At 51.3% G+C, this 23,468-nt stretch overlaps 1 protein-coding gene across 2 annotated transcripts in view; it reads right to left on the bottom strand.

Moving 5' to 3' along the window:
* CFAP77 (cilia and flagella associated protein 77) overlaps positions 1 to 23,468 on the bottom strand; it is a 130,686-nt gene that overhangs the window by 42,457 nt on the left and 64,761 nt on the right. For both annotated transcript variants that reach the window (XM_072778461.1, XM_072778462.1), the window contains exons 2-3: positions 13,521 to 13,620; positions 12,756 to 12,984 (exon numbers count right to left, since the gene is read on the bottom strand). In XM_072778461.1, the coding sequence (XP_072634562.1) occupies positions 12,756 to 12,984; positions 13,521 to 13,620 (329 nt within the window). The remainder of the gene's footprint in view (positions 1 to 12,755; positions 12,985 to 13,520; positions 13,621 to 23,468) is intronic.

Genomic DNA, 23,468 nt, shown 5'->3' with positions numbered 1-23,468 from the left:
TTTATTTCTATGCAATTTCATCACACAGGGAGGTTCACACACCCACCGCACAGTCAAGATACAAAATAGTCCTGTCCCCTGCCAGACCCCTCTGGGGACCCTTGACCCCCATGCCCCCTCCTTCCCACACTGCCCCTGCATGCCTGGGGCTGGTTCCTGTCCCCCGCACCCCGCAACTAGAGCCCCACTAAAGGGAGGACCTGTGACTATAATCACTCCCCGTTTTTCCCATGAGGGAACCGGTTGATAAAGAACTAGTTGATAATGATACCAAATTATTGGTACAGTTCAAGGAGATGAAGTATCCTGCTCGGACCGGAACTAGCAGTACTATGCCAGCACAGCTGTAAATAGCAGACTCCAGGCCCCACTGGCCCGCACATGTGCTCAGTGTGGTTGTTGAAAAACTCTTTGCTACCAATATTCAAAAAAAAGAAAATCGGAACTCACATAAAAATCCAAATGTCTGGCTTTCCTTAATGAGGTATTAGATTGTCTGGTACGGCCACCTTGGGCCACATTCCCACATGTCAGTAACCGGGTGCAGCCGCTGCCCCTAGGCCAGGCGTGTGCCCAAGTGTGACATAGACCCCACCACTCCCTACTGCCTTACACAGCACCAGCTTCCTCCCCTTCTACCTGCCAGGCCTCTCCAGGCAGGTGCAACTGTAGCCCAGGCTCTATGCCTCTTGAATCCCAACAATATCTGACAATCCATGGTGTCTCTCTTCCCAAGAGCTCAAAGAACTCCTGACTGATGAGCTCACACCACTTCTTCGGACCCAAGGGGACGTAGAAATGGAGGTCCACAGAGATAGTAAGTGATGTGCTTAGAATCCCTCACCATGGGAGCAGGAGAGAGCCGTGTGGAGTCTGGGGCCTTCAGGCTTCATGGCTAGTTTTCCAGCCTCTTCCTGCCTCCCTCTCTGCTCCCTCAGGCAGGGGTGGGAAAGGAGGAGGAAGGGTTTGGGCAGGTCTGAAGGGGAAAAGTAGGGCCAGCCTGTCCACTGGCCTAGGACCATGATGCTTAGGCCCTAAGACACTGTTAGGGGCCCTTAAAAATGTTTTAATTTCTTTTAAAATCAGCACAGCCATAAAATATTTTAAATTATTAGAATACTGTGTGTGTATGTGTGTGTGTGTGTGTAGGAAGGGGCTCATGAGGGCAAGAGGGCCAGGAGCCACAGAAGTCGTGCTGCCACCACCGGCCCAGGAGCAGGAAGACACAGCCTGTGCCTGCATCAGAGGCTGCGTTTCAATCCTGTTGCAGCCAGAGATCCTCAGCCTTGACCAACAAGAATCGCCCCAACAGCTTATCCGTCATCTGACTTTCTGATTCACCAGGCCTGGGGCCCAGGCCTCTGCATTTCACCAAGGGTGCAGCTCCCCCTCTACACAACCCCCCCCCAGGAGGTCCTGGCTCACGTGGTCCCTGGGACCCTCTGGGGGTTCCAGCTCTGCTCCTCGCTCGCTCGTGCAGAGGACCCTCCAACCCAGCGGCCACGAGCACCTCCTCCGGGTGGGCGACCCATCAGCTCTGGCCCTGGGGGCCCCGCTGCGGCTCCCACACTCCTCCTCACCCCCACTGCCTTGTTCCTAATTGCCCCCCCTTGGCCCGAGGGCCTGTCTTTTCTAACTAGCCTAGAGGAAGGGGTGGTAATTGAGGTGCAGCTCTCCCTGGCAGGACTCTTAGAGCTAATTAGAGAAGAGGACCTCTGGGCTTGTGGTTATTTTTTAATTGTTTGTGGATCCAACATAAAAGCTAATGACAGAGGAGGGAGGCTTAGTTAGCAGCACACTCCTGACTTCTAAATTTGTCTAAGAGGTCATTTGCAATTTGTTAACATTTTTCGCAAGGGTGAAGTCAATTAGCAGTTTCCCCACACAGGCGCCCAGAGGCGGGCGGCAGCAGGATGGGCAGCAGAGCTGGACGGGCTTTCCGGAAGCTTCTCTCAACCTTGAGGGCCTGTACCCGAAACTTGGGAGCTCCCCCTGATCACCTGCAGCACCGATCCCCTGCTCCCCCCTGCCTGGGCTCCAGGCTTGAGCCCATCTTGGGGGAGAAGGCCCAGCAAAGCCAACGGACATGCCTGGGGACGAAATGCCACGTAGACTGCTCAGATGTCTGCTGTGCAGGGGTCCTGGCACTGGGGACAAAGTGATTAGCAGACGGGGCCTCTCTGTCCTGCGGGGGTGGGGGGCAGTGAGGCTGGCGGAGAGGGCGCTGGTGTCTGGCAGAAGCTGAGGAGGGCCCTTCTGCCCAGCAACCCCGCCTGTGGACGTGACCCTGGGGACTCTCGCACACCTGCATGTGAGGTGATGGGAGATGAATACCCCCACCCAGCAGACCAGGGTGACATTTGCAGAGGTGTGGAGTGAAAAAAGCAAGTCGCCACGCAAAGGGATATATGTGGTTTGAAGCCACACAAACAAATGAATATGCATTATTTATGGCCATCTAACGGTGTAGCAAAGATGGGAAAACCTGGATGGGGAGCATGCACATTCCAACCTCAGGATGGTCCTCTGGGAACAGAGGGAAGGGCGTGGGGCTAGGAAGGTCTGAGAAGGGGCTACGGGATGCATTTGTTCTATTTTATTTCTTTGCTAAGGGCTCGGGTGCAAATATAGTGCAAAAAATATATATATAATTTGCTAAATTTGGGACGCCTCGGTGGCTCAGTGGTTGAGCATCTACCTTTGGCTCAGGGCATGATCCTGGAGTCTCCAGATCGAGTCCCACATCAGGCTCCTTGTGCATGGAGCCTGCTTCTCCTGTCTCTGCCCCTCTCTCTCCCTCTCTCATGAATAAATAAATAAAATCTTTTAAAAAAATCTTTAAAAAAATTTGCTAAATTCGAGCGGCAGGTTCATGGAGTTAGTTATGAAGCTCCTGGACTTTTCTGTATGTTTGGAGAGTTTCCTAATAAACAGAAGAAAGGGGTGGCAAAAACGTTTGCTCCTCTGGAAAGCATTGATATCTATCATCTTTTGGCTGATTGCAAACCACGTTCTTATTTTCCACAAAAACATGATGGGCAACATGTAATAAGACTCCAGCAGTAGGCATCCCAAAGGAAATACTCAGTTATCAATAAAGCAGTTTCCCCCAAACCCCACAGTGCCTAAAATGCAGGGCTTTCTGACTCTGTGGCAAGACGTCTCGATGATCATAGTGGGGTGAATAGTGGGTGTCCCCCCCAAAGATATGTCCTCCTTTTAACCCCCAGAACCCATGAATGTGGCCTGATTTGGAAAAGGAGCTTTTGTAGGTGTAACTAGCTTTAGGATCTTGAGGTCAGATTACCTGGATTACTGGGGAAGCCCTGGATTCATAACGAGAAACAAAAGAGGAGAGACCCAGACACATGGAGAAGAGGCCCTGTGAGCACAGAGCAGACGCTGAAGGACACAGCCCCAAGCCCAGGAGGGCCCAGGGCCACCAGAGGCTGGCAGAAGTAGGAGCAGTTCTCACCTAGAACCTACGGAGGGAATAGGGCCCTCTGACACTTTGATTTTAGATTTCTGGGCTCCACATTAGGAGAGAATAAATCTCTATTGTTTGAAGCCCTAAGTTCATGGCACTGAGTAAAGCCTGGACAGGAGTAACAGATAGGACCTTCCCACTCTCTGGCCACATGCTCACAGACAAGTGTCTCTAGGTCTCAGTTTTCCTATATGTAAAAAGAGCATTTTTTCCCCAAGATTTTATTTCTTTATTCATGAAAGACACAGAGAGAGAGACACAGGCAGAGGGAGAAGCAGGCTCCATGCAGGGAGCACGACGCGGGACTTGATCCCAGGACTCCGGGATCACAACCTGAGCCGAAGGCAGATGCTCAACCACTGAGCCACCCAGATGCCCCAAAGAGCGTTGTTGCTAAAGGGTCATTCTGAAGGTCACATAAAAGGATGTGCATGAGCACCTGTCTCCCATGCCTGACTCCCAAGGAGCAAATGAAATGGAAGCTGGTATTATTATTATTATTATTATTCGAACCTGATGCAGGGCACCTGGTTTTCTGGTACCAACGGCCACCTCCATCTGGCCTCCAAAGGGAAAAGGACGGAGCTGGCCCTTGAGTACAACATGTTCAGTGACACGCTTTACTCTATGCATGTTTTTGCTTGTGGGTCTTGCATGGTGCAGGACTGGAGCTGTGCTGGGCTCGAAGCCTGGCTCTCCTCGCGGCCCTGGGGGTGCTGGCTGGCTCCCTGCAGGACCAGCTCCTCCATGTCCCAGGTCACAGGGGCCACTGTGTCACCAAGGGGCAGAGCCAGCTGCAGCCCAGCAAGCGCTCCAGCTGCGTCCAGGCTGGAGCTGCAGAGGCTGGGCACCAGGCCCACTCCTGCGCTTAGCCCACCAATGAGGGCAGGCGAGGCCCAGCTCTGCAAAAATCAAAAGCGGGAAGCAGGAGCTGGGGAGGTCCCGAGGGGGAGGGCCCAGGGCCTCGTTAGCGCTGACCCTGGCACCAAGCGGCTCCTGATGGATGGGGTTCGGGAGGGCCAGGCCCCAGGGGAGCGCGGCCCTATCCATTATAGGCCCACAGCGCCTCCCTGAGCCCTCCCTGCTCCGAACGCCCAGAGCCTCAGGCCGGGAATAAATCTCTGTCTGGGCTGCAGGAGAGCCAGGAGGGAAAAAAGGCAAAGCATGAAAAATGTCTCGTTCCTGACTCTGGCAACAAAGCCACCTCTGAGGAAGGAGTGAGCAGGAGTTTGGGGCGATGGAGGTTGGAGGAGCAGCAGTCAGGCAGGGGGCCCAGAGAGGAAGGGGGAGAGGATGGGCCCCCCGCCACATCTCCTCCCAGCTACTCTCCCTGCCTGGGCCTCTTTTTAACAAAAGGCCCCCCAGGTCAGGACCATGGAAGCAGGCAGCCCCCAAGGAGGGGACCCTTGTCGGACCCAGATTGGGGTGTCCTGGGACGCAGCCTGGCAGTGATGTGCAGATCTGGGGTGCCAGCCAACACCTCTACCCAAGGTGAGATTGTTCTAAGTCCTAGAGTAAACTGCCTGGACCCAAATCCCCAAGCTTTCACTCTCATAACCTGTGAGCTCTTGCTGCAGGACATAACTGCCCCCTGCCTCAGTTTCATCCTGAGACCAGGGGCTCAGGATGAGAAATTATTTCCTCACCCAGGGTCTGGCTCTGCCTCCCGGAAACATGCAGACTGTGAGTAGGAGCAGAGGCTCTGGAAGGAGACGTTGCTCAGATCCTGGCTCTGTCACCAACTGGCCATGTGAGCCTTGGGCAAGTCACTGGCCGAGCCTCAGTGTCCTCATCTATGAAACGGAGATGCTACTCCCTGCTGGATGGAGTTGTAGGGATTTCAGGAGATGAGGCACCTGTCAGCTGCTTAGAAAGGCTTTGCCACCTGGGCCACCAGTACTGCTCTCCAAACACACCCACGGGTCCTCATTTTGTTCTCTCAAATCTCTGAGAACAAAGTCCCTCCACTGTCCTCATTTATTGTCATGTTCTTTGTACATAGTGGTTTCTCTCCCTCATCCCACCCACCCCCAGTCCTGCTGTCTCTGGTCACTTTCCTGTTGAATGGGCCTTCCCCGAATGTATGACCTCACATTTTTTAACTTGATGCTACAGGTGTGACCTGAGCCGCAGAAAAGAGTAGGAAGGTCACCTCCCTTTGTTCTGGACTTGAGACTCTAGTAACATGGCCAAGGGACACATCCACCCTTTGGGGCAGCATCAACCACAATATCGATTCATAGCATCAACCACAGGGCAACACAGCACAGTCTGTTAAATGATGCGAGACTCTGGCTTTACCATCTCCTCTCTGGTTTCAAATGGACTGTGTGTGCTCACGTTCAATAACCCCGTTTCAAAGCCTTTGAAGGCCCTGGACCGTATCTAAGGATGTAGCAGTGGACAAAACTGACATCGCCCCTGGTCTCCAGGACGAGGGCGTCAAGGAGAGCAGAGAACTATTCACTGTCAGTATTGGGAGCCGGTCAGGCCCCTTGGTTTGTTTTTTTTTTTTTTTTTTTTTTGGCCCCGTGGGTTTTTTCACCAGCAGGATGTGTGTCAGGTGCGAGGGACTTTGCGAGATCCACATGCTCCCCCTCGTGGTCAGGCTGGTTTCATTCAGGCCACCCGGAGATCTGGAGCTGGGCTCGCCATTCAGAATCTGGCTTGGATCCCTGGGACGGCTGTCTGGGAAGGGGCTTATTATTATTTTATAGGAGTTTGGGTGGGCGGCTTGGATTTTGGCCGTCAGCTCTGGGAGAAACAAAATAACCCAGAGTGATTGATGGGCCCATTGTAAATTTGTAAAATAAATCAGCTTGGCAGAAAGATTCAAAAAACCTGTCAGGCAGCAAACATTTTTTAACAGCCTGTAAAATTTCCTCCATCCTTCACATTTGTCAACGTCAGGCTGATGATGCATCTGATAGCTGGGCGAGCAGCAGCACAGACAGAGGGTGGGCTGGTAGCGTCTCCTACCTTTCTTGTGTTTCTCATTTCTCCATGGTCTGAATGCGTTCAGCACCAGGATCGGGGGCTGGGGGCGGTCCTAGACAAGACTAATTGGTGGGTGAACCAAGTATCCTACCAAAGTTGCACGTTGCTACTGGCTTTGAGTTCAGATTCCAGTGGGACCATTTGTTGGTGGATTCATCCAGCCAGTATTTGCTGAGGATCCCCTCCAGCAAGGGCACTGTGGTCAGCAGCAGGGATACCAAGGTGCCCAAAGCCGGCCTGGAGCATCCAGTGCATTCTGGGTGCCCCATCGAGGAGTTTGTCTATCAGGAAGTGGGAGGCCACTAAAGGGGAGGGGACTGAGAAGGGGCACATTGGAAGGGAAGCTCGTTGTCTTCAGATTAAATTTAAAGCTGTAAGAAAGGGATGCCTGGGTGGCTCAGCGATTGAGCGATTGAGCATCTGCCTTTGGCTCAGGGCATGATCCCCAATTCCCAGGATCGAGTCCCACATTGGGTTTCCTGCGTGGAGCCTCATTCTCCCTCTGCCTGTGTTTCTGCCTCTTTCTGTGTGTCTCTCATGAATAAATAAATAACATCTTTTAAAAAATAAAGCTCTAAGAAAAATCCAGACTGAATGGCTTTACACTCTATGTAGTGTATACACACATTCCGTCTCAACCCCTCTCTAACACAGAGAAAACCTGGGTAGCATCTCTACCCACGTCACCTCCATCCTGTGGCAGGTGCCACAGTCACTGTCACAAGTGTCCAGGCCACACCAACCCCCATCCCAGCACGGGGCGGCCAGGGCAAAAATAATTTCACCTCTCTGACCCTCTGTCTCTTCTTCTAATGGGATGTAAGAGCCCCAACTGGCGCTCACTGAGCTGTTCAGAGTTATTTAAGGAGAGGGTGTGTTGGAGGTGCTCAGGCCTGATGTGGAATTATAGCAATAATACGTAGTTGCCATTATGAGTTCAGAGCAGGGGCTACCTACCTTTCATCTGGCCCATGTCATACACAGAGTAGCATCCTTGCCTTGCGTGCGGCATGAGGCTTCCAGGCAGGAGAGTGGTAGGGCCCCGGGTGCCCAGAATCTGCCAGGAGCACCAGCTGCTGCCCGGCCCTTGCTGCTCCTCCCCTCCCCGCCATCCCTGACTCATCATAACTGACAATGCTGGACCAATTAGGAGCAGTAACAATTAAGATGTGCCAAGGGCATGTGAACATTTGCAAACACTTATTAAAATGCATCAATAATTAAGTGTTTCTTTAATAGTTACATTCTGGCCTCCAGACATATCTGTTTATAGGACCTCGGGTCACAGTGTGCTTGGAGATCTGTGTGATGGCCCTACACCTGGGTAATGAGAATTTAAAATCCTTCCCTGACTTGAAGCCTGAGATTTGACGGTGAGGCAATAGAGCAGTGATGCGCAGGCTCTCGCCAGCTGCCTCATCTGAGAGGTGTGGTGTTCCAAGCCGGCCGGCCAGGCAGGGCACGAGTCCTGCTCTGCCACCTTGCAACCATAAGCTGTACCCACTTTCCTGGCCTGAGAAGTGAATGATACATTGATACCTGCCTCATGGGGCTGACGTTAGCATTGGTGATTCCATGCACGAAGTGCCTGACACATAAACCCAGTTCAGAGCAGCTGCTGTCAGCGGACAACAGAGGACTTTATCAAAGGACAAAAGGAACCAGCAGTTAGCTGAGGAGTCAGGATGGCTAGTCTACACCAGTGGGTTGCAAACTCAGTGCCCACCAGGACAAGACAAATAGCAAACAAGGGGAGAAACAGCCAGGCAGGGTGGCGGTTGCCGGGCTCTTGACTTTTTAGGAGAAGCGGGAAATCCAGGGTTTTATATGGAATTGACTGACTGGGATGCCTGGGTGGCTCAGAGGTTGACTGTCTGCCTTTGGCTGGGGGCGTGATCCCAGGTCCAAGGATGGAGTTCCGTGTCAGACTCCCTACGAGGGGCCTGCTTCTCTCTCTGTTTGTGTCTCTGCCTCTCTCTCTGGGTCTCTCATGAATAAAGTAATAAATAAGAAAGAAAGAAAGAAAGAAGAAGAGAGAGAGAGAAAGAAATCGCCTGACTTTCAAAAGTGGCAACTCATTCAAAACTTTAAAATTATTGCAGGGGCCAAACATCTCTGTGGGCTGACTTGGCCGTGGCCCCAGCTCGTGACCCCACGTCCACGTGGGCACTGTTTCCTGATCATTGCTTGGGGCTTCCACTTTCTTTTAGCCACATCAGCTCATGAACTGAAATGTACTTTTCCAACATAGTGACAATCTGTGATAAATCGGCGTGGATTGGAAACCAAATGAGCTAACTGGAGAGGAAATAACTGAACAACCCCAAATTCAGGTTTGAATCCCGTCTGGTATGGAGAGGCTGGGAAGGTGGGCAGGTGGAGTTGTGCACTGCCCCCTCACACCTGTTATTTTGCGCACTGTAAGATACACAAAGGGCAAGAGGATTTGATACCGGGGCACAAGAGTAATAGCTGTGGTCAGAATTTTGCCTCACGTGGCACTTAGCATGCTCATTAGCATCCCTAGCTTAGAGTGTGTTTTCCATGTATTTAGTCTGAGATGGGACTTTATTATTTTTTTTAACATATCTGTACGTGTGAGTAAATGGCACTCATTTGTTTCTTTGTCTATTTATTTATTGGACCAAATCACCCCAACAACTCCTCGGGTAGTCGTGTGTAATCAGATTTGGTTTTTTAACATGCTTTTAAAGTAAAGAAATAAATACAATTGAGACTTGTAAAAGGTGATCATTAGGAAATGGGCCTCGGCCCCATAACTTCAAAGTAATAGCCCCATTATGGAGAGGGGCGATCATCTTTTAACTGCTCCTCGCACTTACATTGTAAGGTGGAGGGGCTCTGCAGGCAGGCTGGGCATCTTGGTAAAAGCTTTTCCAGCAGCCACTTAACCTCCACTTACAAAGAAATAAAGCGGAATTGATGCTGATTTGGGCCTGCTTTGGGGGATATCTTTGCTCCGTAAAAGCCCTTTTGCTTGCAATTTGCTGAGCTGCCCTGTCACATGAGAAAGGGCTGCTGTTGATAAAGATAAAGCTTTATGGCCACGATATTTGCTGCTAACAGCAACCTAATGCAGCATTTTCATTTTTGTGCAATTAATGTTAACGTCTGCTACGAAAATTGTCATTAAATACCATTTTAAAATCCATTCAATTTGCATATGCAAAGCCCATTTACCATCACAGAAGATATAGCCGGCACTTCATCACGTCCTTCCCCTGGAATTGTAGCCACTCAGTTTTATAGCAATTTAAGATTTTATATTGAAAGCCAGATGATAATGGATGTCCTTTTTGAGCCCGGCTGACTTAAGCGTTTCCATTGTACGTGGAACAACGCAGCCCCAGGACCAGAAGCTGTGGGTGTTCGCAATGTAACTCAGTCCCCAGGGAGGCAAGGTGTAGAAGAAAGAGCACTGGACAGGGAGTCTGCCGGCCTGACTCTAAATCTGGTTCTTGTCTGGGTCACAACTTGCCTGGAAAAGTCTATTCACTTCTCTGAACTTCTGCTTTCTTGTCTTTTTTTCTTTTTTTTTTAAGGTTTCATTTATTTATTTTAGAGAGAAAGAGGAGCATGGGGAGAGGGACAAGTAGAATCTGCACAGAGCCTGACACCAGGGCTTGATCTCACGACCTGAGCCGAAATCAAGAATCAGTTGCCCAACTGACTGAGCCACCCAGGTGTCCCTATTTATTTTACTTTTAATCTTTTTTTCTTTTTTTTAGGTAAGCTCTATGCCCAACATGGGGCTTGAACTCACAACCCCAGGATCAAGAGTCACATGCTCTACCGATGGAGCCAGCCAGGTGGCCTGCTTTCTTGTTTTAAATAAAGGCTTTGAACTAGATGATGGCTAATGTTCTATGTCTTCTAAAAATTTTTTCTTAAAGATTTATTTATTTATTTATTTATTGAGAGAGAGAGAGTGGTAGAGAGGTGCAGAGATGGAGGGAGCCCCGATGTGGGGCTCCATCTCACAACCCCTGGAATCACCACCTGCACTGAAACTAAGAATCAGATACAACTGACTGCACACCCAGGTGCTAAAACTTTGTTATTTTAAATATAAGCACATCAGGTCAAGAACACAGTTTAGGGAGGTCAGCTAATTTCTCCCTGCCTAAGCTGGCAAGTTACCCCCACAGACCTCCTGCACAGGGGTTTAAAAGACAAGGAAAGGAAACTGGCACAGAACCCAAACATAACTTGAGAATCCTGGAATGCCGAGTTACAGAGGAGGAACTGGAAGCCTTGGAGGGAGAATAGTTGGGGACCATGCCAGAACTAGAACCCTAGGCTGACCCCTAGCCAGAGCTGCGCCCAGAAACCATGCTGTCTTGGAGACACTGGTGACTGGCCCAGACTCATCTAGTGATGTGGCGCATAGTGGGACTCTCTGTTCCCCTTGCACTCCGGGCAATCTTGGGAAACCTTGCCTGGCCTTGGAGGGACTGACAGGGGGCAAAGGATGGTGTACAGACGATTAGATAAGCCAGTCCAGGAATGACTTTCCAATTTGTCTCTAGTGTCACGTTGTGGGTTTTGAGGGCTGGTGAATAGAAATGCATTTTAGGTAGAGAGATGTCCACGTGTTACATGGAAGGTAGGTGAGCTTACCGCAGAGATGATGCTGAGCTGAACTCTGAAGAACAAGGAGGTTTTACTAGGTAGGGTCAAAAGGCAAGGGAAAAGCATGCAAAAGTATGGTGACTCACGCTATGGAAAACACTGTGGCAGTTCCTCAAAAAAACTTAACCTAGGATCCCCTATGATCCAGCAATTGCACTGGTGGGCAGATGCCCAAAAGAATTGAAAGCAGGGACTCAAACATTTGCACACCCACGTTCATAGCAGCACTATTCACAATAGCCGAAAAGGTGGAAATAATGCAAATAATGCATTGATGGATAAATGGGGAAACAAAACGTGGTATATATGTACAATGGGATATTATTCAACCTTAAAAAGGAAGGCAATTCGGGCGCCCACTAAGACGCAGTGGTGGTTCACAGCAATGTGAATGTGCTTAATGCCAGGGAACTATACATTTAAAAACAGTAAAGCTTACCACGATAAAAAAAAAAAAAAAAAGATTAGAAAAAGATAAAAATAAAGAAGGAACCACCAAATAAATATATAAATGAACAAATAAAGTATGGTGGCAGAGCCTGAGGAAGTCACCTATCCAGGAACAGTGAGATGAGGGTGAGGGACAGATCATCAGAGGCACTGTTGGACCAGGATACTGGCTTCTCAGTCTCGGGCATCTGGGGGTGCTTGGGGCAGCTGGCAGCCCCTGGCCATTTGGCCAGCTGCAAGTGCTTCTCTTTATTTGTACAGTTGAGGCACAAATATCAGGGATTTTTGTCCGATTTGGACTGTGACACAGCACAGGTTAGGAAGGCTTGCTGTATCGGACGTCAGATGTTTTTGTCTGCTGTTGTGTTCTGCTCTCCTCCTCCTGGAGTCAGATCCCAGATCTCTGCGTCTTTCCCACCACCAGCCCCTGAGATGGTAGACCCTGATTCCAAACCCCACCCCTTCCAAGAAAGGGCAGAAGATCAGGCCTGGCAGATCAGGGCATCAGGATCTCCTGGTCTCGGCAACTGGTTCAGAGGCAGACATGTGACCCAGGACTGACCGATCGGTATACTTCACAATCCCTATGCATGGTGGTTGGTTCAGGGATAGGCCAGGCTCTAAAGTTGGACCAAAGAATTTTAATCTCAAGGCTATTGAAGTTTCTGTGCTCTTCCCACCAAAAATGGAACTGTTCCTGGTCATTCTGCTACATGAGGAAGAAGCTTGTCAGAGAATGAAGCCAGGACTGAGAAGCACAGCCACAACACGGAGAGACACACCAAACACTGATCATATCCCTTGATTACCTAGATCCAGCCATGCCTGAAACTGTACCCTTGAGCTTTTCAATCATATAAGCCAGTAAATCCCACTTAAAAAACAACAAAAACATCAAGGCAGTTTGAGTTGAGATTTGATTACATGCAACCACATTCTGCTTTTATAGAGTGTCATGCATTCCAGAGTTGGGACACGGGTTACATGTGTGCTGCTGTACCAATCACTGTGACCGAGGTTTGTGACACACACTGATCAAACAGGCCTGGAACTCTCGCCCCTTCCTGGAGTCAAAAATCGTGCCTCACATTGTTTTCTGATGCAGTCACCTCTGGGCACCCTCCTGCCCCACGGCGAGGGATACAGCCTTGCGTGCCAGCTACCTTACCGTGCCCGGATCCCAAACGTCATATTTGGTGGGAGAGAGGGCAGTTCCTTCTTGACGTGCCGGTCATCCTGGTCACTGATACGCATGTCGTTGAGCTGACGGTAGAGGAAATTCTCCCGAGCAGTTACCAGGCCGGCTTTCACGGCCCCACGGTTCATGGCTATGTAGTTCCGGGTCAGCTCGTGGGGGCAGGTGGGCTGCTGCTTAAACACGTTCCAGTGTCCGATGGCTAGGGGTGGGGAGAGACAGCACCACGGTGTGGCAGTCAGGGAAGGAAGCAGGCGGTGGCACCTGACTGAGGAGAACCGGGCATGCATACCTTCCCATGAGCCCAGAGCCTGCTACGGGGACAGCCCTGCTCAGCCTGCTGGGAAGGGAGGGGTCAGGATCCCCAGAGATCCCACAGGGCACCTGAGCATCTTTGGTGGAGCTGGGTCGGCCTGGCCTTTACCTCCTTGAGGCCATCAGAGGGTCGGGCCTGAGCCCCATCTGTGCTCAAAGCTCACACGGGACGGAGCATAGTCCCTTGCCTGGGGACAAGGCTGGACACTGGCTGGGGCCCGTGCTATGTCCCTGCTTCCTTTCACCTGGGCCCTGCCTGGACCTCCCCATCTCGGCCAAGCCCTGACTGTGGTTTCTATCAGAATCATGCTGCGGGGCAGACACCGTGACTCTTTGGCTCTTTTCCCGGAGCGTGGCCTGCTGCCGAGTGGCCAGGCTGGGTTGAGAGCTCAATCCCCTGAGGTGCAGAGTCGGCTTGCTCACCTTCGGGGACGCCTCCATCCAGCCCCCGGATGTAGAGTCCATAATTAAAGTCGATCCCAGGCAGACTGCAGCTTCTTTCTCGGGGCTTCCCGAGTTCAGCCTGTTTGGGGAAAGATAGAGATCAGGGGTGAGGAGTGGAATACCGGACCAACCACATGATACCAAATTCAGCAGTGAGAGTCATGGGACCTGCTCACTTTGCCACAGGCCCTGTGGGTGACCGCAGGGCTGCCAGGGTGTGGATGACTGAGCCTCCCTGGAAGGGGCCACTTCTTCCCGCTGGAGGAGGCTGCCGGGGTGCTCGTGCTGAGGGACAAGCGAGCAGAGTCAAGTCAGGAGGACCCCTGAGGCCTTGAAAGAGGAGGCGCATTTGTCCAGTGTAGGTGCATTCGGGGCCCAGCCCAGATCTGCCTGCCTGGAGCTGGAGGTGACTCACCTACGCAGATATGCTGGAAGGCCTGGTTCACAGAGATTCACCTGGAGGCCCCCTTGGGGTGGGGTGGGGTGGGGGGCATCTTTCCTACCTGACTCTTCATTCCTACCAAACACGATGGCTTATATGGCACTCACTGCAGCTCGTGAAGATGTGGAAGGCTTCTCAAATCCTCACCTGCAGGTGGGGCTATGGCAACAAGGCCTGTATCACCTTCAGAGTGGCTAGATAGCTTTCCTCACTCTCTGGGTCTCTCTGTCTCTCTGTCTCTCTTTTTAAAAGAGTTTATTTATTTATGCATGAGAGACTCACAGAGAGAGGCAGAGACAGGCAGGAGGAGAAGCAGGCTCCCTGTGGGAAACCCGATGCAGCACTCGATCCCAGGACCCCAGGATCACGACCTGAGTCAAAGGTAACAGGCACTGAGGGGGGCACTTGACGGGATGAGCACTGGGTGTTATACTATATGTTGACAAATTGAACTCCAATAAAAAAACATCCAAAAAAAAAAAAAAAAAGGCGGACACTCAACCACTGAGTCACCCAGGTGCCGCTCTCATTCTCGGCGTCTCTGGCGCACTCCTCCTTGCCCCCCAGGAGGGAGATGTAGGAACAAATGGCCCTATAACTGACCACGTGACTCCCCCATTTTATAGACAGGGGAGCGGATGCTTAGAGAGGCGGTCGTGACCCACAGCTCCTAAGGGCTGGGCTGGGTTCCACACGGGGCTGGGTCAGGCCTCCAGCCAGGACTCCTAATCATTAGATCGCCCTGCAGCTCTTTAGCGGAGCAGCTTCCTGAGGTCAGAGGTCCTACTCCTCATGATGCTTAGAACATCTCTCTGCTTCATGGAGCCTCTGTTGACTTCTGATCGTGTCCCAGATACAATGTTCAGCCCTTCCCCTGCGCCTCTCCTTGAGTCCCCACAGCTGCCCTGTGAGGCAGCCCCCCTTGCTAACCCCATTTCTCCGATGAGGAAGCTGAGGCACAGATAAGTCAGGCAGTTGGCACAAGGCCACACAGTAGAAAGTGGCAGAGCTGGGACTTGAACACCAGCCGTCTGTCTCCAGCCCACGCTCAGATCCACTGGCTAAACGAATACCCATGAGCCACCCAAATGTCTGGATGATAAAATCCCACACAGACAGAACCATGACTTCTATGGCCTTCCCCTTCCTGCTGGCACATTGCAGGTGCTCAATAAATGCCCAAGATTAAAAACCTCCTCCTCTGTGAAGCTCTCCCGGGTTGCCTTCAGTCCAGACTTTCCCTGTCATACGGCACCCTAGGGTGAACTCTATCTACAGGACACTTTCAAAATTGCCCAGTAGTACCTCTGCAGCACAGAAGGGCTTTGGGTCTGTATATGACACTCAGGGAAAGAGCCAGGCACCAAGGACCACGTACTGCATGACTTCCTTGACCTGAAATGTCTCAAGTAGCAAGTCCAAATGGACACAAGGTAGATTCGTGGTTGCTTCTGGCTGGGAGGGGGATGGGATTGGAATGTTTGGGGTGGGGAGTGATGGCTAAGACGTATCCCAAAATTGATGGTAGTGATGGTTGCATGAGTCTGGGAATAAGCGAAAAGCCACTGGATTGTACACTTTCTTTGTGTGAATTGTACACTGTGTGACTTAGTGTCAGTAAAGCCGTTAGAAATTACAAAGCAGAGTAATCAAGTCATTAACTGCATGATGATCAGCTTAACATGCCTCTCCCAGTAGAATGTACTCTCACTCTTCATTTATTTTAAGGTTTATTTTTTTAGTTTTTGTTGTTGTTGTTGTTTAAAGATAGACCTTTTTTTTAAGATTTTATTTATTTATTTATTTGAGAGAGAGAGAGACAGAGACAGTGAGAGAGAGCACGAGCAGGAGGGAGAGGGAGAAGCAGGCTCTCCACAGAACAGGGAGCCAGACACGGGGCTCGATCCCAGGACCCCGAGATCATGACCCGAGCCCAAAGCAGACGCTTCAGCGACTGAGCCACCTGGGTGCCACTGGACCTTGTTTTTTTTAGAGCAGTTTAATGTTCACAGCAAAATTGAGCAGAAGGTACAGAGATCGCCCCTGTGCCCCCTGCCCCCTTATCCTCACCCCTCTTTCTCCCTGTGCCATTGAAAAGATGCTGGCAAGTAGGGGCTGAATGAATGAATGAATGAATGAATGAATGAATGAAATGCCTCCTTGGAGACCCTATCACTCCTCTTCTACACATCGTTCTCCCTCTTCTTTCCCAACTCAAATCCCAGGAGGCCCCACTTCCCTCGAAAGGGATGGAGCCCTGGGTTCCAGGCAAGTGCATGGGGCCTCTGCTGGGTGGTTTGCCTTGAATTCCTTCTGAAAGACTCACTCTGAGCTGCAGACAAAGCTCTGGCTTCTCATTTGTTTTTGAAAATGATCTGGCCTCTCTGGTGACTGCAGGGGAAGTTAATTAAAATGTGACTTCTCCAGGAGAGGCTTCCCCCACCCCGCCGCCTCCCTCAGGGCAGGTGCAGGTGGGCAGACTTCCAGTTGGCAGAGAAAGGACAGACAGACTCAAGAGCTGGCTGTTATGTTGGGGGTGGGGTGGGGTGGGTGGGGAGGCGGAAAAGCACATGGGTGCCTATCTCTGCACTTTTTACCAACAGTTGACTGGAATCAACCACTGCCCAAATGCCTTGAAGCCTTAGGCTGCAAGAGTCATCCCATGGGAGGATCACCCATTCTTTCACTCCTCAAATATTTATTTTGTACCTACTCTGCACCCAGTCCTGTGTTGGGAGTTCTAGGGCAAACAAAGCAGACACAAAGTCTTGGCCCTTATGAAATTTATTGTTTTGTAAAAAGGACAACTGACCGAGTAACCCCATAGTCAAGTGCACTCAGGAGTTGGATTGGGGGAGCACGGATTGCCTCTAGCTCTAAAAATCTCAGTCCACAGTGAGAGAAGATGTTTGCAATACATATACCTGGCAAAGGAACCTTATCCATCGTATATCAAGAGCAGCTACAAATTAATAAGAAAAAAAGGCCAGCAATCCTATAGAAGGATGAGCAAGAGACTTGAACAGGCACTTCATTAAGAGGATGTCCAAGTGGCCAAGATCCAGATTTCAAAGTTGTTTAATCTCTGAGCAATGCAAAGTAAAAACTCGGGCAGCCCTGGTGGCTCAGCAGTTTGGTGCCGCCTGCAGCCCAGGGTGTGATCCTGGAGACCGGGGATCGAGTCCCACGTCGGGCTCCCTGCATGGAGCCTGCTTCTCCCTCTGCCTGTGTCTCTGCCCCTCTCTCGCTGTCTCTATGAATAAATAAAATCTTAAAAAAAAAAAAAAGTAAAAACTCAACACTATTGGTGAGAATGTGGAGGAACCAGAACACAGATGCACCTCGTGGGAGGTATAAACAGCCACTGGGGCAAACTGTTTAGCGATATCTATTAAAGCTAAACATATGGCTACGGTATCCCAACAGTTCCCCCCAGACATGCACCAGAAATGAGTGCCCATGTTCAACAAAGACATGTCTGAGAATGCTCACAGCACCTCAACCCCTACTAACCATGTACTGGAAACGATCCAAATGGCCATTATAAGTGGATAAAAAAAGTCGTGACGTATTTGCTCCATAGAGCGCCCCGTAGCAGCAGTTCTCAATCAGGTTTGCCCTCCCGGAGGACACCTGGCCTTGTCAGACACGTTCTGCCTTGTCACAACTTGGGAAGGGGTGCTGTACTGCCTTCCACGGGGTGGGTGGAGGCCAGCTACTGCTAACCGTCCTACAAAGCACAACACAGGCCTCACCTCCAACGATGAAGAATTACCCAGCCCTGAATGCCAGTACTGCCCAGGCTGGGAAGTCCCACTCTATGGCAACAATTTAAAAAAAAAAAAATAGCCACACACAACCATACGGCAGCTCTCGCATGAAGTGCAGGGTGAGAGGAGCCAGACACGCAAGGGCCGAGCAAAAGGGGCTCGAACCCCTGCAGGATGCCGGGAGTCCTTGGGGCAGGGGTGGCGGCTGAAAGCAGCTCGAGGGGGCTTCGGGGGTGCTGGTCCTACTGCCTCCTGACCTGACGTGGGTGCCCCGCAGGCCGTGCAGTCCTGCATGCAGGCCTCCTTCAGAACCCATTCATCTGTGATGTGGCCATGGCTACGGGTTGAAGGAGCACTGTGTTCTCGAGCACCATGGGGTACCCCCTCTTCGCGCAAGCACAGTGTAAGCACTGGCAGCAGTAGCACAAAAACAATTTGTCAAGTCCCAAAGGGCGCTCTGCTGTGTGCTTTTGCAATGGTGGGTTCGTGCCCGGAATTGCCTGAGTGTTGGTTTTGTCATATGTGTTAACTTCTCCAGGCAGCAGGATCAGCCGGCGGAATGAGGTAGGGCTCTCCAAGAGTTCAGCCGAGAAGGAGGTTCAGCCTTCCAGCCCCACAGCTGGACTGGCTTCCCTCTTGGGCAGGTCACACCCCAGCATCCGAGAGGGTCACCTGTAGGACAACAAAGGATCCCCGGGCCTGTCTCAAGCGCACCCCCAGAGCTGTGCGCAGAGCATCCCAGGCTAGTGCTGTGGGAGTGCTCCCTGATCTTTTCTGGGGTTCCACCCAGCCCCAAACTCTCCTGTGCTTGAAACTCCACCTTGGGCAGCTCAGGCCTTTAGGTCCAAAGGCCGGGTGCCTCGGGACCCCTGTGTTCACATGTGAATGCCCAGAGGAGCAGCGGACTCACCCATGACCAGCTCAGCTGACCAATGAGACAAGCTCCCCAGCCCACTTTGTGCCAACATCACTGACCACAGTGACCCCTGTAATCCTGGTGACCACGAGCCAGGCTCCTCAGCCTCCATCACCTCTGAGGCTTAAAATAACCCTGCAAAATGGTCACCACTGGCCCAGCTTCCGGGGGAGAAACAGAGGCCCGGGCAACTGGAAGGCCTGTTTTGCTGCACAGCTAATGAGTGGCCGAGGCAGGATTTGAACCCACGCCTGACTCCATGTGGTCTTTGCTGCCTCTGAACTGCTCAGTTGGCATTTAGTATACCCATCATCTTAGCTCTGCAGGCAACATGCTGCTCGTGCAGAGTGGATGTGCCTTGGCCTCTGCACTGCCCCTCCCTCTGCACACACAGAGCATGCATTTCGGGAGCCGATGCCCAGGACGGCCCCAGGTAAAGTCCGCTGTTTTCACGAATAGCTTGGAGTTCTGGCAAGAGCTGCCCCTTCGGAAAACACTGTAGGCTGATGTGACATGGACACAGGACGGAAAGTCCTGACTGGGTCAGGGACAAGTATGCAGGAAAAAAAGAAAGATGCCGACCTTGGATTGGCATTTTGGAGAGAGTCAACCTGAAGAAGGTTCCAGTGGGTCAGCCAGGGAGAGCCAGAGAGCCAAGGGTTCTCCGAGGGGCTTCTTGGAAGCAGGAAGGAACATTGAGCCAGAGGTGTGAGGGCCTGGAGCCAATTCTGGGCCTCCTTTCCCAGCTGTCCACAAAGCCCTTCTAGAAGCCTCCAGGGGAAAGCTGCTCAGTGGAGGGCTCTGCAGGTCTCTGGGCACCTCAGGGGAGCCACGTAAAGCCAGCTGAGGATCAGAGCTCCTGACCCTGAACTTCCAGATGCAGGCAAGTGAGTCATGACAGATATCTGAGATCAGCTGCCATTGAAAGGGAAGGTGACTTCAGGTCTGATGTAGTAGTCACCGGCTTCGCCATGGCAACCCCAGTCTGATATCCATGAAACTGATGAGACTGGCCACAAATCTCCACTTTAATTGGCCACTCAGACCCCCACGCTACCTGCCCCCACCAACCGCACCCCCCCTCCCCTGGCCCAGCCCAGAACAGGATGAGGGGCAGCCCAGAGGCAACAGCTCTCAAGTTGGAATGTGCAAAGGTCCTGGGGCAGGTGACATGGCCAGGCTGTTGGGCCATGTGAAGGTTGTAAGTACCTTCCCCACACGGGGATGCCTTGGAACCATCACCCTCTGTCTGCTGCAGAAGTGAAGAAAGAAACAAGGAAGAGAGCTAACATTTACTGAGCACCTCTTAAGTGTGGGGCTCATGCGATCTGATCTTATTTAGTAAACCTTTCTACTGAGCACTTACTCTGTCCTGAGAAATTCTTGTGCTTCCCCCCTGAACCCTGCTAATCCCACTTGGAGGTAGGCTTCCCATTCTACAGATGGGAAACCCGAAGGTTCACACCTGGCCAAGGCCACCCCAGTAGTAAATGGAATAGCCAAGGTAGATAACTCAGCTCTCCCAGACATGCTGACCCCCCAGCAGCGCTCTGAGGGAGGTCACATCATCGCCAGTGGACAGATGGGGAAGTCAAGGCTCAGGAAGAGAAGGGATCCGTGAATCCCTTTTAGCCCGCACGTGCAAGGCCCTCTGGCATTTCCCATGTCTGATAGTGGAATTCTAAGGAGTCTCCTGCAAAATCCTCAAGGTCTTTTAAGAGGCATGACGCCTTAGCTTTGCACCGCAGGGAAGTGTGAACCGTAGGAAGCTGTTCAAATATGGCCCAGTAGCTGGGATCCCTCCTGGTGGTTGAGGTGCTTGAGTCAAGAGGTGTTGGAGGTGGGAGCAGAATCGGGGCTCTGCATCAGACCACCCCGCCCTCCTCAGCAGCATTCAAACTGTGCCTTTTTTTGAGTTTCCTCTGTCACAACGTGGCTTGGCTGGAATACAGCTCTGGGTGACAGCTGTCCCCATCAGCAGACAGCTTCATTAAACCTCATTAAGATGTCATCCCTCGCTGCCTTATTTCCCGTCTCTCAGCTCTAATTAAAACCAGCTCTCTCCCTGTCCCAGGGGTCTCCGGATTCTCTGGGCTCCTTCTGCACTGAAGCTCCCTCTGCCACTTGCATGAGGGACCAGGCTCTGGAAACAGGCCCCGGATTGGGCTGGCCAGGCAGCCCCTCACCCCCCACCCCCTCACGGAAGCCCCCTCGGAGCAGGCACTGGTTGGCATGAGGACCACGGGGGTTTTCCAGGGGCAAGTACAGATGGCGCTCCCCTCCAGCTGCTACCTTGCTCTGAAGTCACCTGAGGGTAAGAAAGACCACCCCCCTAGCCCTAGAGCCTCACCGAAGCCGGTGCTCGTGAAACAACTTCACAACATGCGAGCTGGCCTTGCAATTCAAGTCTAAGAATTTCCCACCCAATATGCTTCTGAAAATCTGCAAATTTTTAACCAGCCCCTGTTTCCCAGCCAAGAGGTGAAAATGGGTGAAATCAGTTCACCTTTTATGTCTTGGTTGGCCCGGAACCAGATCTGACTCTAGATAAATGAACATTTCCAAGATGGGTTTCCAGTCTGGGAGCTCAGTGTGTGGGTTCTAGACTTACCTTAGATACTCAATCCATCCGGAGAAATCCCCGTAGAGGAATCCCTCCCTCTTCCTGGCAGCCACACAGAATGTAGTTCATTAACCCTCTAGCCCAGCGTCTGAACTAAATGAATGTTTGTCCGACAGTTGAAAAGCCTCCACTCACTTTCCTGCATCCTATTAAAGTGTAGTTACGTGAAATCCCACAGTTATTGCCTGGTAGTTATTAAATAAATATCTGTATATAGCTATACCCATGCATGCGTATGCACACACATACCATTGCGCTCATAGAGGGATAGTTCATTATTATAAAACAACTTAAGATCCTCGAATGAAAAGCACAATATAAATGCAAATTGTGATCCTGATTAGCATAGAGGATATTTATTTATTTCCATAATGAGAACCTCAGATAAACAATCATGTGAAATAAGGTGCATTATGCATCAAAGGACTCCGGCACCGTCTTAGAAGCCAGATTCTTTGAACCATGTGCATTGTGTGAGTGGCAGTTGAACACCGAATAATGATACTAAAAAGGCACACATGGGAAGACCACATCCATATATGATCAAAGGCATATAAAATAATGTCAAGTGAAAAAAAAACACAGCAGGGTTCAGAATTTTACATATACTATGGTTGCGAGCGTATAAAAAAAAGCTTCATTGAAAAAAATACTGGAAGGAAACTTAATGTAACTGATTGTGTGAGGGTATGTGGTTAGGGATAGGGGCCTTTGGAGAGGGTGCTGGGAGTTTACTTTTATAATTGAAAAAGTCGAATGGCAGAGTTAAAGCATAAGTTTCTATTTCCTATGCACCTGTCAAGGGCCACATTCAAACCAGTGTCAGTGTAATTGTGGGGGTTATAATGGGGGCCTAGCTGGCTGCTCCCCTGGTGGAGGGGAGGCCGCGAGCCAGGGTGAGGATGCAGGAAGCCGGCTTATTAATGTCACATAGAACAGAGGCCCAGCTCTGCCATTGCCCGTGTGACCTTGGGCAAGTCACTTAAACTGTCTGGCCCCTGCTTCCGCATCTGTAAAACTTCCCGGGGCTGCACTGAGTGTTTAGTGGGATCTGGCCCTAGCTGTGGCTTTGGCCACTGCTGCGGTTAGAGTTGGTTTTACTAGAGCAACTCCCCAGCTCAGGCCAAGGGGAGTCTCAGGCAGCGGGACACCTCTCCAGGCCCCATGGCACCTGCCCGGCCACCCTGCTCTCACGGCCAGCGCTGCATGTGTTTTGCAGCCGGCCTGCTTCCTCCATCTCCCTGGGGCGGCTCGGGCTCCCTTCTCCCTTCGTGCTGCGGGGACTGTTACTGCGACTGATGTATGGCCCTTGCAGTTGAGGCGGTCACAGTGACAGGGCCCCTGCGCTCCCTCCCCTCCCCCCGACAGCTTGAAACCAGGTCCTTCATTTGCATTTACATGATCTCGCTGTGCAGCTTATGAGATCGAGAGATTTATTTGCTACTTAGCTTGATGTTTGATTACACTCGGAGAAGGCGGTGAGCAGCAAAGTGCATGGATGCGTCTCTCGGAGCCTGCAGCCTCTGGGGGCCGGTAACTCAACAGCAGGTTTAGGCGGATGAGGGGGAAACGCGCAGCATTTTCAAAAGGCGAACGTGAGAGGCTGGGAGGAGAAACACCATGATCTCGATTTTTTTTTTTTTTTTTAATGAAAGCAATAGAAACTGGCTACGATGTCATCTGAATTATGAACAGCCCCAAGCCACTCTCTGAGGTGGCTCATTGTCCTGGAGCACACACTCACAGAAAGTTTTCCTCCCCGGCAAAAGCAGAGGCTCCTAAAAGAGAGGGTGCCCCCAAGGTAGGAAGGTGGCTAGGATGGCTTCTGCCCACTTGGCAGGGCTCCCAGACCTGAAAGTCAGGATTGACACTGGCGCTGCCAATTATACCCGTATGGTCCGGACCCCGAGCTCCTCATCTGTAAAATGGGGCAAACGACCCCAGCTCTCTAGTCTGCGGCTGAGATGAGTGAACAACCATGTGTTTGAGTTGACCACAAACCATGGTGACACAGAGCTGATGCCCAATAAACTGGCTGTTTAAGGAAGAAACAAGGAATAAAGCTAAATGCTCCCATGGAGAGAAGTCCCTCACTGTCATGCTTTGCAGTCACCTGTCACTTGTGTGTTTTGTGGGTGGTGCACGATGGGAACTGGCAGGCCCACTCCAGATGCCC

Source organism: Canis lupus, chromosome 16 (assembly GCF_048164855.1).
Source record: "Canis lupus baileyi chromosome 16, mCanLup2.hap1, whole genome shotgun sequence".
Taxonomy (NCBI): Eukaryota; Metazoa; Chordata; class Mammalia; order Carnivora; family Canidae; genus Canis; species Canis lupus.
This window is presented reverse-complemented; position numbering and strand designations above follow the sequence as displayed.